At 41.2% G+C, this 17,865-nt stretch overlaps 1 protein-coding gene across 2 annotated transcripts in view; it reads left to right on the top strand.

Moving 5' to 3' along the window:
- The window catches only part of btbd11b (BTB (POZ) domain containing 11b), a 106,091-nt gene that overhangs the window by 59,867 nt on the left and 28,359 nt on the right, over positions 1-17,865 (top strand). Inside the window, exons 1-2 of one of the 2 annotated variants that reach the window (XM_049573408.1) lie at positions 8,104-8,239; positions 9,222-9,374. In XM_049573408.1, the coding sequence (XP_049429365.1) occupies positions 8,119-8,239; positions 9,222-9,374 (274 nt within the window). In that variant the 5' untranslated portion in view covers positions 8,104-8,118. Of the gene's footprint in view, positions 1-8,103; positions 8,240-9,221; positions 9,375-17,865 lie in introns of those variants that run through there. The other variant, XM_049573406.1, reaches the window with a different exon arrangement.

The raw sequence follows: 17,865 nt of genomic DNA, 5'->3' as shown, positions 1-17,865 counted from the left end.
AATGATTCAGTAGCCACAGTCTACGCTGACCTTTAATCTTTTTATTATCCATCTCACTATTGTCTTTACTTTCGTCATTAGCTAATTAATGCATTCTAATAAGTTCTGCTTTTGATTTTATTACTTATGAGGCAGAACGATCGTGATAATGAAGGGACCCATCTGTGAATAAACTGCAAACAAAAGCGCCTCCAATAATCAAACACAAGAACTGGAACCTGCCATGACTCCCAGATTGGCTAAATGTGAGGCATTAGGGCTCCCATAAGCTGCTTAAAGTAGGTTTGTAACATTCAACCGAGGAATTTTAAGAATATAAATTATCCATCCGTAAGTGCATTTCCATCCACCAATTTTTTATTTTAAGTTAAAAAAATGGAAAAAAGTTGAAATATTACAAAAACAATGTGCTCTGCTAAGCTGCAAAAGTCTATGTATCAATAAAAGCAACATACATGAAGCATCAGGCTTGGGTGTCTTTTTTCATACTTTAATACCTTCCTGACATTTCATGGGGGTATTTTTAATTTGTGTAAAAAAAAACATAAAAGCTGAGCTGCTGGTGATAAACATAATTGTAGCTTGAATGTCATTGTCTAACCTACAATGCTGTGTTTATAATATGTAATTAGCCTACTAAGAAAAGTCTTGCTGGGCTTAAATACTTAATGGCCCATAGAATATAAGCACCCTTCTTTCATGGATTCTTGCTGCAGGACCCGATGACACTTGTTGGCGCGGTGGATACAGACACATCAGTGGGCTGAACGGAGTCTGTGTGTGGGTGGTGGTGACAGACTGGCAGTTGAATAAAATCATAAATCTCCCTTTGTAGTTGGAAGAAGTGGGTGGCACAGTGGTGCAATCATAGCTAGAGGGTTCCTGGTTTGAACCCCCACCTCGGGGTAGGGGAGTTTTTCTGTGAGGAGTTTGCATGTTCTCCCTATGTCAGCGTGGGTTTTCTCCAGGTATTCCGGCTTCCTCCCACAGACCAAAGACATGCAGGTTAATTGGTGACTCTAAATTGGCAGTATGTGTGAATGTGAGCATGGTTGTCTCTCTCCATGTGTCAGCCCTGTGATAGTCTGGCGACCTCTCCAGAGTGTACCCACCTCTTGCCCAATGTCAGCTTGGATAGGCTCCAACCCCCCCCCAACCCCCAACAGGATAAGTGGTTACAGAAATTGAAAGAATGAACTAGTTGGAAGAAGTCATCTCAAGAAGATAAAGTTATATATGGCAATATTTTTATGATTCTGTATTGTCATATCTGATTAATCAGCTAGGAGACCGATAAGACTTTTCTTTTTATTTATTATCATGAGTTCTGTAACGTTATTTCCCACCACTTATTCACCATCTTTCTCAGCTCTGCTTGATGTTCCAAAGGCAGAGACTGACCTCTAGTGGCATGTGCTGTGCACTACAATATATCACATCAATACAGCATCTCCGTATCAGTTTAATAGAAAGAGGAGCATCTGTATTTTAATGTTATTGAAAATCATAACTTCAGTATTTCTAAATATTTGGGTATACTGTTACACCTTGATACCGCCCATACAGTAAAACTGAGCCAAAGTTTGTAACGTTAACTTTGTTAAATGTTGCTGTTGTCCCCAGCTTCATATGAGTAGAGGAAAAGTCTGCTAGTAGCTAGGCTAATCTATACAATGTAAAATGCCATAGGCCTGTGCTAAATACATTAGCATGTTGTATTTGTGGGGAAAATGTGTCCAGATAAAGACAAATGCTTTGTCTGTGAATGCTGTGAGTTATAGTGAAGCCGATTTGTGTACTTGTGTTTGAAATTGTCACTGTTAAGCCATGTTTAATGTGTGTTTAATGTGTGTTTTGAATCAGCTACACTTTACAGCACTTCACAGAAACCCTGTCGCTGACCAGTGTTTTGGAGGTGTAACTGCAGAGTGACACAGACACACCACCGCACAAGTATAAATGCTCACAATGGCGTAGGTCAGGCTACAGCTTAGGCATTGCCTAAGTTCCTCAAATGAATACATGAAACAAGCATTTATGCCATATTTCTGTGGTTTTCCACCGTTTGAGGTTTGACCAGCGCTCTGTTAATTATATCATCTCGTTGCACTCTCTAATTTTGCTATTGTTTAATGACACCAATCTGCAGAAGGAGAGCCACCCTACTACTAATATTCACAGAACAGTAATGGATGGAAATGCATATTTATCCGCATTTTCTTTTGCCAGTTATGTGGGGAAAAATAGGCCCAAATTTGGATGAACACTCGACTTCTACCTTAGACTCAAATAAATTACAAATTAGGCCTCTAATGTTAGATTAATTGATTTTGGGGGGCAGCAGAACCAGCTGTAAACACAGGACATCCAGTACCTTTTTTTTTACCTGGAAATTTGTGATGGTGAAATTGTTAGAAAAGGCAATATTAGCATTCCTATGGAGTCATGTCTCTGGCCACCTGGCGAATGTAAGCCCAATATTTACCCACAATTGCAGTCTGTTTTTTATCTCCCTCAACTCCTGAGGGAAATATCTTGTTCTTTAGCAGCTAAGTGCTCCACTGAGTTCACCAGCTAGTCATTAACTGCATCTGTTTGGTGATTGGCAGGTAACATCCAGTTAATATAGTAATATTGATTAGTTAAGTTTGAAGAATCAATTTCACAAATTAAATAGATACTGCTTTACAAAGTTGTACTTAAGTGGAAGAGATTGCTCTCTGATCAGCTGCCAACGGAGGCTATAGGCACCATATAAAAGACAGGATGGTCTAAATCAAACTGTGAGCACGTTTGTCTGTTTGCTTCTGGATGTCTTGGTGCCTAATGGACACCTGCATCAAGGAGTGTCAGCGATAAGTCGTGACTTCAATCAAGAAACTCTAATCTAATTCAAGATAGTACGCACCATTACACATAACAAGTGAAACAGCAACACAGCGGAGGTCAGCGGGGTGACAAAATGATTAACTGGATTGCTTAAGCATCCTGTGTCAGCAAGCAGAAGCCTTATTGAAGTATCCTTGAACACAGATAAGAGACAATGACTCCCTATCAGCTCTAAGACGCACTGTTGTGTGTCTAAACCTGACCTCTGACCTCTCCTTGGAGGAGGGGTGTCAATAAAAAATGACCACAGTGACCATTTCAATTTTGCATTATTGAAAAAAAACAAGAGCAGAGGAGCTTTGATACGCTCAAGCTGGGCTCTTCTTTATGTTGATGTGAGCACAAAAATAAACCCAAACCTACCATCTGAATGTATTTCCTTTGGCGCATTACTCATACTTGTGTAAGAACACATCAGGAGGCTTGTGTGTTTCTTTCAGAGCGACACATGATGCAAGCTTGGGAGCTTTTTCAGTCCTCTGTATTAGGGACAGCAAGAGGATCTTCAACAGACTGTACCCTGAATGTGGTTGCCCAGCGAGAGGAAGTATTCAGTTTGGATGTAGCTGAACACGTTGTTCTCTCTGCTAAACACTTCAACTAGACATGAAGTGCCTGGGATTAAGACTTTTTAATTACTAATAATTATCTGTATGCGTCTGCTTTTGTGTGCGTGCACTCCGGTGTTGAATGCAACGTTGCTGTCTCTTAACTTGTGTGTGTGTGTGTGTGTGTGTGTGCAGCACTCACATGCCTTCTCCCTCTTCCAGTTTCCTAATTTAAACAGACGTTTGCATGTGTACATGTATTTTCTCACAGGACTCGTAGCTGTGCGGTCCTCCTTTATATGACTGGCGCAGCGCTAACCCATTAAAGACTTGCGGCTACCTCAGACCATACTGTGGTCACCTGAGAGCCCAAACCGAGACTGTACCTCTGGAGATTTACAGTCAATCCGGGCAGAACGACACCCCCTCAAAAAAAAAACAAAAAACCAGAGTTTCATATTCACACCTCTACATCTGCACACACGGTGAAGATTATTCCAAATGAATAAAAGCGGCAATTTAAAGAAGGAGAGGCGTTCTAACACATTTTAACACACGTCACGAGTCTGTTTCCCGCTTTCCATCTCACCACGATCACTCGCTCGGTATACATATGGTAGCCATCTGGCCTGGCAGAACAGAGCCGGAGCCTAGAGTGGGGTAGCACTACTGTGATCCATGTACAGTAACAACATGATTAACCCTTTAGAGCCACAATGGCGCACTAAAAACAGTCTTTATTTTCTGTTTTTTGGCACGTGTGTTTGCATCCTGCTGTCTGTATTTGTCTTCACTTTTCAAATGTTCAATCAGCAGTTACACCTCATCCATCCAAATACTGCTTTACCTGTTTGAAGCAGTGCATTTATGATTTGCCATATCAAGCTCGGCTCTGCTGCCTCTGTATCTTATCTCTCTGCGAGACTCCAAGCCAGCGTTCCTGCAGAGCCGCAGTGTGTATAGGGAAGTGCACTTCTCCGTGTGTCCCTCCAAAATAGATTTAAGTGCAGGGTAGGAGCCACATCGAGGTCAGTGTTCCTGTCCTACTGCTCTAGTCAACCCTCTAGTCAACCAAGTCAGAGTGGATCTTAGCTACAGTAGTCTACTCTCTGACTGACAGACTCAGAGAAAAAAAGGAGTTAAAATGAAAATAAAAAATGTTATCTTGTGTTATATAATGTTTGTTGCCTGGGGCCACATTTACAAAATGACAGGTGGCCTGAAAACATAAATAATATTCATCAAATAAAATGAATAAACAAGCCATATCCAGTCACACCTGCTCTGCACAGGCCAGGTGTACGCAGGAGCATTTTGAGGACACGTGGGGCTTAGCCTGGACCTCTTTTGGAGTCCCGGGGATCCTCTCTTGGCACCTTTTTTTGATAATCAAGCTCTATTTTGATGCTTTTTAAGCACACTATGGATCAGTTTGTCTTCATTGTGAATTAGAAAATAGTCGACAGGCCAACTGGCATCCTACTGCGAGCCAGATCTGGCATGTGGGTAAGTTGAGCATTAATGACATACAGCACAAGTTTTGCTGTAGAATGTAAGCCTTTAAAAAAAGAATTTTTGCACAACTCATAACATGATCTCACTGATAAAAAGATATGCAAGGAACAATCTAAAAATAAAGCAAAAAGGACAGACAAAAACATGCTCCACTCACTGCCAGAATTAGATTAAAGCAATAATTTGACATTTTAGGAAATGGAATACTATTCTTTTAAATATTTATCCAAACTACTTGGTAGTGGTAACCCAAATGCATTGTGACAGATTTGAAAGATTGAATGCATCAACAAAAACAAAGATGGAACCCTCTCAGGAGAAAACATGTCTTTTTTATTTATTTTTTGCACTTGTGGTATCATTTTGGTGAGTTTTTCTAAGGGGCTTTTTTTCTGGCAGTGACTTTGGAATATGGGTTTCAATGTTAAATATGCACTGGATCTCCTCTGTGCGGCTGCCTATCTCAGATTATGACGAAGGTGCATTTAGTGACATCTTAATGGGAGCTCTCGCGCTCATTACTTCTTCTCCAGTGACAGTGTTGTGCCTGAAGCATCATTCAGCCTCCTCTACTCTCCTTAGCGACACAGAATAGCTGCCATATGGCAAACAAGACCAGTCCACTTAAAGAGTGGCAGGTGCCTTATATAATCCCTCGTTACTACACATCCTAAAACTCTAACTGACTGTCATATTATTGTGATGATGGAAAGTAAACAAATTAAAGCATCTTGTGCAGTTACACTGTAGTTTGAAACTCGAGAACATTACATTCCCAGGGAGATTTCTGCTGCAGTGACAATCCTGAGGAAGATAGTGACAATCATCACGTGAGCACACAGAGGGAGAGAGCGCGGCTACAGTCGGTAGCATGTAAGAGCTCCATCAGTTCCTCCCTGAGGGTAGACAGTGCCTTGCATTAGGACGCAGAGAGCCAGTGAGTCACCTTGCCTCAGTCCATCCTGAGAGCATTCAGCACTTCACTGTCAGCTGGTCCTGTAATTCCCTGGACCAAGGTTAAGGAGCTGGACAGTTAAAGCTCAAGTGTAACAGCAAGGTGTTTTTATCCATGTTTTTCAGAGTAAGAATAAGGTCCTTGGTCGATTCATGCAGCCCTGTAACACATGCTGGCAGCACTGTATAATGGCCACCCCGGCTGGAGCAACTTTCAATGGAAAATCAAATCAAGAAAAATAAGTGAATAGAATGACTTTGATGACAGGGTCAGGGTTAAAGTGAAAGAGGCTGTTTCCGCCCTCCTGAAAATGATGGCGTCTGCAGTGCAATGTTCAGCTGAGTCACACCTGGGGGCCTTTAGTTGCACATCAAAAGAGGTGGGTCATGAATCCTGTGGTCACGCTCTGAGTGGGCTATTTACTTTGGTATATAATTGTTTGAGAAGAAAGTGGGAGTGAGGAAGGTGCCAGGGTAGCCCTCCTGCTGCTTTAAATGGTTTAAGATGGATTTCCTGGAGTTTGCACAACTGCTCACTAAAGAGGGCACATTCTGAGCAATAAAAGCAATAAAGGAGGTGTTTCAGAGTAATCCCCGCAGACACGTCTCTGCAGAAACACAGAGAAAGTTCCCTTTTCTTTATAATTGATCTTGTTGGCTTGTCTGGAACTTTGGCTAAAAACTGTAGCAGTTGAGGACACCTGACACTGGTGCAGCAGATGGTGATGTCTCCTGCTCTTTATTTCAGAGTCGTGCAGGTTGTCAGTGGCTCTCTGACCTGAACAGAGATGTAAATGAGATGGTGCCATAGCTGCTGCTGCTCTGTAAGCAGCTGCTCTGTAGGTTTATAAGCGAAATAACTGTGACTTATTACCAAGAAAGCTGTTTCCAGATGGTTTTCCCACACAGCTTTTATTACTTGTATAGTGCATGGTGAATAGCAAACACAAGACGGGTATAATCAGAGGCATGCCTTTTAAAATCAGCACATTTGAAGAACTGTGGATTTAGTTACTAACTAACCACATTAATTCTATCGTAAGGGACTGTATGAAAATTATTGGAGTGGGGAGGGGGGCTAAAAATGCCCAGCATTATCATTATTTTCTTTGAACCTGTTTCTTGACTAAGAGAAAAGGGAGTAATTCTGCATATGTAACAATAACTACATCTACTATGCATAACACACTTGAATCTCCCACAGAACTGTTGACAGTCTTTGTTTCTATTGTTGGTAATGTAGTCGGCAGGTTTTGACAAGAAGAATGTGTGGGATGAAAAGATAATATCGCTGGTTCTGCTGCATTGGTTTTGATCATTGTGTTTTACTCTATTGTGAGTCTAACAACATCGTAGAAGTGCAGTGCTAAATTGGTGGAGTTCTCGTTGAATACGTTAATGGAGTTATCGTTTTCACTAAGCATCCAAAACAGAATTTAAATTAGTTTTTGTCAAAACCAAAATAATAAAGTGATGCAAGATGTTTACTGACAATTTTTATTCTTGAACCAAGAGCTATTACTGTCACTCTACATGGCACACTTGTGGCGGCTCTATCAAAATCAGTTGGAAGCCGCACAGCTCATTTTTAAATAAACATGGATTTATGTCAACATCTCAATTTTTGGGGTCATTTTGGGGCTTTGTTTGATTTTAAATAAAGTCTTGGCTTTCATTCTTATCACCAAACCCGCTGGTCCTACTCAGTACTGCTCTCCCTCTGTGTCTCCCCAAAATTATGAATCACAGCCTTAATATAATAGTAACAAAACAGCACCTGAGACAGTGGGGTTTTGTCTGATTCCAAATCAAAAAAGTATTGACCTTGAGAATATTAAAACCTTCTTAAAACCCACCGGATCGCCAGGGACGACCTGCTTGACCTAGTTCTTAGCAGCTTAGCATCGCGCATCACAATATAAGATTTAATGTTTAAACTTGTCAATATGGACATACTACACATCGTCACTGCCCCAGCACTGGATTTCAATGACTTCGGAGTGAGACTGGTTTGAAATATGTGTCTGTTCTTTAATATTTCTCCTTTAGTCCCTAAGGATCCACCGATCAAAAGGATCAAAAGGGTTTTATATATATATATATATATATATATATAAATGTATCTAAGTTGTGAATATTGTCATGTGAAGTTCATTGCTAACTGTATGCTAACTTTGTTCATCAAACGAACCAAAGTTCTTCTGACATAAATATGTTTTCTGTCCCCCTGCATCGTGTTGTTGGGTATGCTTATTTTTGTAACCTTACAGGCTTTCTGTGTATTTTTCACCCTGGGGCACCCCCTGATGCAGCATGTGCTTCCAGTTTGGAAGGTCAGTGGGCGCTCCCCGTATCTTTGTGGCCACCATAATGCAAACTTTTTCTTAAAATCATGGCTTGATGAAAGTTTCTAAGTAATGTGACATATTTGCTTAATATTTGAAGTACAAAAACAAGGGTCATTGTGACTTAAAATGATAGAACAAGTCACATTTAGTCTACCTCTCCCAAACATGTTTCCAACTAGAAGGACAGAAAACATAACCCCCTCCCTTTTCTGAATCCACCACCACCACCACTGATTTCCATACAGTCCCTTACATGTTTAAACACCTGTCTCAGTGTGGAAAAGTGAAATGAATCGCCCTAAAAGCAACTGTCTGCTCCCATAAGATGAATGAAGAATGTCACCTTCGCCGTAGGCAGCATGTGCATTAAATTAGCAGCATATTATGAGAAAGGAGCCATTAAAGCCAAAGCTACTTTTTTCACAGTGATTAAAGGGCTAAGTAGGGAGTCGCTGCTTTCAGCCATTTCATAAGTTGACACCCTGCAAGCGATAAGAAGGGTGCAGCACGACGCTGCAGAGGAATAAGAGACTGTCAGCAAAGCAGAATGGAGAGCAGTCTGCTTCGTCACCCTCAGAGCGAGGAAGGCTAACTAACACACATTGGTGTGACTAATGAAAACGCATTTGGAATATTACACATTATTACCTTTGGGAGAAGGCTCTGACAGGTGCAACTAGCAGGCATAATTACTGCGATGTATGGCCTCCATTGTTTTCTCACTAATGTGACAAACCTATAAAGGGACATAATGAGATATTAACATTTAAAAGGGGAAACTGACTGCTTTTATTCCCTTTTTTCCTGTAAAGAAAAATCACAAGTGAGTTAGCCTAACCTCATACATAAGGATCTGTCAGTCAAATTGTCACTTTTCAGGCTGTGGTCTTGTGCTTTGCCATGACATCAGTGTAATTCCCCCCTCTCTCTATCTCATGCTCTATCTCTGTCCTTTTTTTTCTTTCAGGTGTGCTCAGCCTACCCGAGGGTCTGACTCTTCACAGGGACCAGCAGCAGCGAGCGGGGAAAAGTGGAGAGGGAAACGCCTACAGTCAGTCTGAGCTGCGATCCATCGAGCAGTGTTTACTGGCTACAAGAGTGGGCAGCATCTCTGAACTCAGTGAGTCGTGTGTGTGTGTGTCTGTGTGTGTGTGAGACAGGAAAAGTTTGAGTGGAGAAGTGAAGGACAGTCATAGACCCCTCCCCCAATGTGCCCTGTAGTCACTGTGGCCTTGAGCAACGCTACTAACTGCCCAGCTGTTGTAGTGAGCTGCTCACTGGTCACCTGCTCAGTGTCAGGTGATAATTTAGACAATGCTGTGCTTCTGACTTTGTGGCAAAGGGTTTTTAGAAAGACCCGTTTAAACATGACAATGTTCCTGTGCTCAAGGAGTTTCCCAAATTTAGTGTGGAGAAAATCATAGACTTTAAAAGACGGCAGACTGGGGAGCTGCCGCCTGGTGACTTTTGGATACTGATGTAATATTTTTATAAATAAAAGCATGAACGTATCTGTGTTTTTTCTCAAAACTTGTTTCTAAAACGAGCCAAACAATATTGGTCGCTGTCACTAACTCCCACTGACTGCTGCGATGCAGTTTACCTGTCATGTGTATTATTTAATAACGATGTCACGATGTGTGTGTCCCAAACTAATAAATGGTGCTAAACTAAGACTAAAGCAAACATGCTTTTAATTTCACTGCACTTCAGCTGGCAGTTGACCATCAGTCACTATTGAGCCGTCAGTGAGTGTGTGCTGCCCTAGTCTTTGTGGTATGTCCCAAACCGTTGGCCCCTGACGGCCCTTGACAGCCCTTGGTGGCTTTTTTCCCGCCAATTCAACATGCTGAATCGATGGCAGAGCCCACCAGGGAATGAAATCACTCTGATTGGCAGTTCAGGTCAGTGCACAAGAAGAGAAACTGAAGTGAGGAAAGTAAACAAACAGCTAAAGTCAAAGAAGTGAGTAAGATAAAAACAAACTTGTTACAGAAGGTAAGATCATTTTTCTTAAGCTATTGAGCTCCTTATCAGGAACCTTTCGTGATGATTTGTGTTATTGTTCACTGGCGCACAGTAAATATATACATATATATATACATACATATATGTATGATAAACGTACGTCCTGGTTGGCAGTTGACTGCAGTCTTTCTGTTCGTGTTTAACTTTTAGTCTGAAATACAGGTGACATGAGGCAAAGCAACAGTTGGCTTTCATCACTGCTAGTTCTCTGATGTTGTTTTGGCGTGTCTGGGCTTTAAGATGTTTGCCTTCTCAGTGCTGATGTGTGATAAAGATGAATATGATGTTGATTTAGACTTGCAGCAGGATGTGTTTTCGTTGTAGATTGGATGCTTGGTGTTCATTGTTGCTTCATCTCTATGTTTACGTGTGAATGTGCTTGTCCTGTTGTGTGTCAACTTTAGTGTCAGATCAGAGGGGTTCATCTGAGCATGTGTATTTCAACATGTTTGTGTTCATCACGCCTGAGTGTTGTGTCTGACTAAAAAAGTGTTCTGTAACTCATACTCACACATTGATAATATATGCCTATGTCAGTTGCAATGCATTTGCCCCCAACTCCCTCCATATGTCTTGAAATTATGGCCCCCTCTTGGGTTGGATGCCTTCTGTGGTCGATGGAGGGACTTGACTCGCCTGTACAGAGCTCCAACCTCAAACACATCCAGAACCTTTGGGATGAATTGGTGCACCAACCATTCGCCAGGCCTTATCGCCCAACACCAGTGCCCACACTCACTAATAGGCTTATTCACAGCAGACACTTGTCATAGTAGGAAAAGCACAGGTGTTACTAATAACATTAACAATGGCTCTGTTATATTTGAGTATCATGACAGTGTGACAGTGAGCCAGCATGCACAATAGCAGAACCCTGAAACTTAAACAGTAAATTGGAATTCAGCCATCATTAATTATTCACACCTGTACTTTTCCCACTGTGACAAGTCAAAATGTCCTCTCTGGGAAAAGGTCTTTACTGTATGTTCTCCTGTGGCTGAATAGGAACAAAGCCCCACAGCCAGGTTCCTAAGTCTTGTAGAAAGCCTTCCCTGAGGAGTGGAGGCTGCAGCAGCATATTAATGCCCTGAGTGTATAATTGAGACGTTCAAAAGTCTCATACAGGCATTATGTTTGTGTATCCACATACTTTTAGCTACCTAGCTTATGTGTAGGACTGGGTATCATTTAAAAAAGAGAGTAAAAGTTCACCTAGCTGTACAGACACAGTTAGAGGACTAACTGCATCACATAGCTACATTATCCAATGGTTATTAATGGTTTTAACGATACAGTCCAGCTGTTTTTGTGTCAGTATATGTTTGTTGGGACTGTTTAACAGCTTGGTGTTTGATGCTAGTCGGTGCTGCCATGTTAGCTTGTGCTACAGACATTGAAAGGACTGTTTGCCAGGAAGAGCGCGGCTGGGGAGACGGCAGCAACAGAAAGTTTGCTGAGCCGTCAGAGAAACAGCAAAGTGCAGGATCAGACCCCCAGCACATAAAGGATCAAATGCAGGTATCATTTGACAGGAGACGTTTCAGTACTACTTGGGCCCAATCCCAATTCCTATCTTAACCTTCAATCTTAACTTTCAAGCTCAACCCTCAGTCTCACTAGCCCTTAAAAACCAAGTGTTAGTGCTATCTTGAGACTTAGAAATGGGACACCCCTTAAAGGCACATACGTCTTCAGACTGTGGGGGTCAGCAATACGCCAAAGCTCCGTCCCGTCTGTCAATTCAAAAGAAGAAGAAGAAGATACATTACATCATCAGTAGTCGTAGAAGAAGAAGGTTACAGACAAACAATATGAATCATGCCATCTGCAGCTGCGGCTACAGTAGATGACACTGTCCAGTCATCTTACAAAAATGTTGTTGCAAACATTTCATGTATATTGATAAAACCTAACATTACCACAGAGAAAAATGATATTTCGTAATGTTAACTGAACAACAGCTAACGTTATGGCTTGTGTGCATCACGACAGCTAACGATCGTTAGCGAAAAAATGTGTTCGTGTTTATGCTACAAAGAGGTCTAAAATCCATAAAATGACATTTAACTAAGATATTACAATGCTTATCATAATTTTTAAACACATACAGTACAGGCCAAAAGTTTGGACACACCTTCTCATTCAATGCGTTTTCTTTATTTTCATGACTATTTACATTGTAGATTCTCACTGAAGGCATCAAAACTATGAATGAACACATGTGGAGTTATGTACTTAACAAAAAAAGGTGAAATAACTGAAAACATGTTTTATATTCTAGTTTCTTCAAAATAGCCATCCTTTGCTCTGATTACTGCTTTGCACACTCTTGGCATTCTCTCCATGAGCTTCAAGAGGTAGTCACCTGAAATGGTTTTCCAACAGTCTTGAAGGAGTTCCCAGAGGTGTTTAGCACTTGTTGGCCCCTTTGCCTTCACTCTGCGGTCCAGCTCACCCCAAACCATCTCCATTGGGTTCAGGTCCGGTGACTGTGGAGGCCAGGTCATCTGCCGCAGCACTCCATCACTCTCCTTCTTGGTCAGATAGCCCTTACACAGCCTGGAGGTGTGTTTGGGGTCATTGTCCTGTTGAAAAATAAATGATCGTCCAACTAAACGCAAACCGGATGGGATGGCATGTCGCTGCAGGATGCTGTGGTAGCCATGCTGGTTCAGTGTGCCTTCAATTTTGAATAAATCCCCAACAGTGTCACCAGCAAAACACCCCCACACCATCACACCTCCTCCTCCATGCTTCACAGTGGGAACCAGGCATGTGGAATCCATCCGTTCACCTTTTCTGTGTCTCACAAAGACACGGCGGTTGGAACCAAAGATCTCAAATTTGGACTCATCAGACCAAAGCACAGATTTCCACTGGTCTAATGTCCATTCCTTGTGTTTCTTGGCCCAAACAAATCTCTTCTGCTTGTTGCCTCTCCTTAGCAGTGGTTTCCTAGCAGCTATTTGACCATGAAGGCCTGATTCGCGCAGTCTCCTCTTAACAGTTGTTCTAGAGATGGGTCTGCTGCTAGAACTCTGTGTGGCATTCATCTGGTCTCTGATCTGAGCTGCTGTTAACTTGCCATTTCTGAGGCTGGTGACTCGGATGAACTTATCCTCAGAAGCAGAGGTGACTCTTGGTCTTCCTTTCCTGGGTCGGTCCTCATGTGTGCCAGTTTCCTTGTAGCGCTTGATGGTTTTTGCGACTCCACTTGGGGACACATTTAAAGTTTTTGCAATTTTCCGGACTGACTGACCTTCATTTCTTAAAGTAATGATGGCCACTCGTTTTTCTTTAGTTAGCTGATTGGTTCTTGCCATAATATGAATTTTAACAGTTGTCCAATAGGGCTGTCGGCTGTGTATTAACCTGACTTCTGCACAACACAACTGATGGTCCCAACCCCATTGATAAAGCAAGAAATTCCACTAATTAACCCTGATAAGGCACACCTGTGAAGTGGAAACCATTTCAGGTGACTACCTCTTGAAGCTCATGGAGAGAATGCCAAGAGTGTGCAAAGCAGTAATCAGAGCAAAGGATGGCTATTTTGAAGAAACTAGAATATAAAACATGTTTTCAGTTATTTCACCTTTTTTTCTTAAGTACATAACTCCACATGTGTTCATTCATAGTTTTGATGCCTTCAGTGAGAATCTACAATGTAAATAGTCATGAAAATAAAGAAAACGCATTGAATGAGAAGGTGTGTCCAAACTTTTGGCCTGTACTGTATTTGCAAGGAAAATACTCACAGTTATAACTCTTCTTTTCACTGCTTTCTGCCGCCATCTTGCTTTGAATGAATCGTACAGACTCGGCTGATTTCGGCTGGGCTCGGCCGATGATGCGCAAGAGATTCTGGGTTAGTACTTACTTCCAAGTGTGGTGCTGGAAAATCTCAAAAGTAAGGGACATACGGCCCTTAATCTTCACCCTTAACTCAACACACTGAGAATCGGGACAGCACTAGCACTTCGCGGAAGCGCGGATTTTTGAGACTGAGGGTTAAGATTGAGGGTCAAGATAGGAATTGGGATTGGGCCTTGTTGGTACTATCGATAGCTCAAGGGTATTAAGTACCGATACCCAATGGTGGGAGAAGTACTCAGATCTTTTACTTAAGTAAAAGTAGCAATACCTCAGTGTAGAAATGCTACAATTACAATTTATAGTCCTGCATTCAAAATATCGCTGAAGTAAAGGTACAAAAGTAGTAGCATCAAAATATGCTTTAAGTACCAGCAAAGTACTTATTATGTTGAATTGCCCATTTCAGAATATAAATTACTTACTAAAACTGGGTAGTTTAATCTATTGTAATATATCAAAGTTTTAGTAGTTTGTTCATATTTTGTATAAATATTATGATTCTTAAAAGTAATTAGTAACTAAAGCTGTCAAATTAAAGTAGTAGAGTACTAAGTACAATATATGGCTCTGAGATGTAGTGGAGTAGTATAAAGTGCCATAAAATGTAAATACACAAGTAAAGTTCAAAATTGTACTCAAGTACAGTGCTTGAATAAATGTAATTTGTACTTTCAAGGAGTCTACCGTTTAAAATTGTGTGGGTATTAGGGTGTGATCAATATGGCTGAAAGTTACTAGCTGTGCTTTTTAGCTGTAATATCTGACACCTGTTATTATGGGCTTTTATTCAAGAGTTTTAAATTTGACCATGTTCATGCCAAGAAAACTCCAAAATAATCCATGTTCAATACTTGATGTTTCCCCCAGATTTTTGTTTTTGGACTGAAAATCCTTTAAAGCAGTATTTTAAACCATCTGATACAAAATTTTAGCAGCTCAAATTCGAGCTCTGATTGGACCCAAAAACTCAGACCCGGCCCTATACCCATTCAGTTTCTGTCCAGGCCGAACAGAGCCCGACCCACAGCAGCAGTTTTGGGCCTAAGCCCGATTAAAAACCCATATTTCTACTGTAAAAGAAAGAAAAGATATATATTATTGTATATTCTCAATATTAAAACACCGCACTACCACTCCTTCTTCTCTTCCTTATTTCAATAATCTATTGTCTGGTGCATGAAGACTCGGCAGAGTGGGCTGCACCCCTCGGTGTGTCTGCTGCGCACAGTGGTCCATGGCAATGTGGTGCACAGATGATGATCACTGCTCTTCGCTGCATGTTACACACATCTCTCCCACTGCTCGGGAGGCAGAAGCAAACACTACCAATTCACCTTGCGGACCCCCTCTCTCTCTTTGTCATTATTTTTATTCCTCTTTCACATGCACTCTCTCCCAGTTCTTCACTATTACTCCATTGTTCTGTCACTTCCCCTCTCTCAGTCACAGTCCCCCTCTCTTTCTCTCTTTCCCTCTTGATTCAGTCCATTAAAATGTCTGCCACTTGTCCATGAGAACTGCCAGTTTCATTAAAAAACACCAGCAACAACAAAAAAGCCACACAGCTAAACTGGCGAGAACCCGACCCGATTCGAGCCTGGGAGCAATAATGGGAATTACAGCCCGGCCTGGCCCGAACCCAGTGGGTTGGGTCAGGCCAAGTAGGGCTGGGGCAGAGAATCAGAGCTCTAGCTCTCAAACACATTGATCCATCACTACACTTTCAATTGTAGAGAGTGCTCTTTAGCCATGTTAGCAGCATGGCTCTAGGGTTGGCATTATTGGAAGGCCTGTGACAGTCTGTTGATCAGCCACATTCAGACAACTATCTCAACAGCTATTGGATGACTGATCCAGAAGATGAATCCTTTGGTGACCCCCTAAGTTTTCCTCTAGCACCATCAGCAAGTAAAACATTTCATTTATTCTGTCAAATATCCTCAACTTAATGGATCGGCACTAAATTTTGGAAGGACATTCATGGTTCCTAGATGACTCCCTCTAGTTTGGTGAGCTACTTTTACTCTAGAATAACCATGAGGTCCAAATTTATGTTTTTAGGCCCTTGCACCAGTGATAGCCATGGCCGAAGGCATTATATTTTTGGGTTGTCTGCCTGTATGTCCATCCCATTCTCAGGAACACAGTATTGCAAGATTCTTCAAATTTGGCTTAAACATCCACGTGGACTCACTGATGAACCAATTAGATTTTGGTAGGTTTGCGTTTGACCTATGTGAAGTGGGACAAAATTTTACATAAATATCTAGTAAGATAAACTAATGAAGGGATGCCATTTAATATCCAAAAAGTCAAAGGTCAACCTAACTGTGACATCATAATGTTCTGCAGAAACATGTTTCTGGCCATTACTCAATGCCATAATTAAAGAACAGAAGGAGAGACATCGGTCGGACACTGGTGACACTGATGGTGGTAATTCTAGTTTGTAAAATGCCTCAACAATTATTAGGCATATTTCTATGAAATTTGGTGTAGATGTTCATAGTGGCCAGAGGATACATTCTAATGGTTTTAGTCATCGCCCTAACCATTCCTTTAGGTCCATCAGCAGGCCAAAGTTTGTTCTTATCCAGTAAAATATTTCAACATACACTAGATAGATTAGGACGTCATTTTGTAGAGACATTCTTGGTTCCCTTTGGATGAATCCCAATGACTTTGGGGATCTGACTTTTCATCTAGCTCAAACATGCCTTCATGTTCCCCTCAGGATGAGTTAATGAACCCCCTGAATTTTAATCTAACCCTATCATCTGGCTTAAATTTCCATTTGACCAATATTTTGGTTTATAAACAAATACTTGCAAAGCTATTTATGCCCTCATCAGCCTCGGCTTCATTTAGTGCTTAGTGCTAACACATGTTAGCATGCAGACGTGCTTATATAAGATGGTTAGCATAGAGCCTCACAGAGCTGCTAGCATGGCTGTAGAGTCTTCATTTTTATAGGTCTTTGATAAATAAAGGAATAAATTACAAGCATTTTTATAGCAGGTTTTATTGAAGGTGTGCAGCTCAGCGTGATTTGGATGACATTATTGGCTGATATGATAATGTGATGTTTAACAAGGCACAAATACTGTCCGACTTTATCAGTGCATCACTGTATCATAATCCTGCAGTGCATGCGTATGTGCATATTTGAATAATGTGAATCAGTTCACTGTCAATGAGAGCAGCTCTAATGAACCAGAGCTATTTATTAGGCTTATAAGTTTGACAAACCTCCCAAATGTTAATTGAATGTCTGTCCATTCACAATGTACTCATTATTCAAAGAATAATGGGCATCTGAATGGTTTCTGAATACATTTATACAGTACGAAGTAATTTGCATCGGCTTTAGGAGTCTGTTTTATATAATGATAACAGCTTTTCTGCATCAGTAGAGAAATTACGTAATGATTATTTTTTACCCTCTCGTCCTCATTCACACCAAAATAATAATACACAACAGTTCGACACAGCAAAGTTTGTGGGAAACTTTATGACAAACTTTCATAAGGCCTCGACAAATATGAAGTGGCAAGCTGTACTGCAAACCACTGAGCACATAACTTCATGTTTACTCTTTTGATATAATCAGACTTAATCATAGAATCAAGATGCTCATTGGAAGTGATGAACAGTTTTGTTTCTCGGTTGCGTGCAGCCCATTCCAGAAAACAGTGCTGCAGTGTTCT

Source organism: Epinephelus fuscoguttatus, linkage group LG4 (assembly GCF_011397635.1).
Source record: "Epinephelus fuscoguttatus linkage group LG4, E.fuscoguttatus.final_Chr_v1".
Taxonomy (NCBI): domain Eukaryota; kingdom Metazoa; phylum Chordata; class Actinopteri; order Perciformes; family Serranidae; genus Epinephelus; species Epinephelus fuscoguttatus.
Note: the sequence above shows the minus strand (reverse complement) of the source record. Positions and strands in the feature narration are given on the sequence as shown.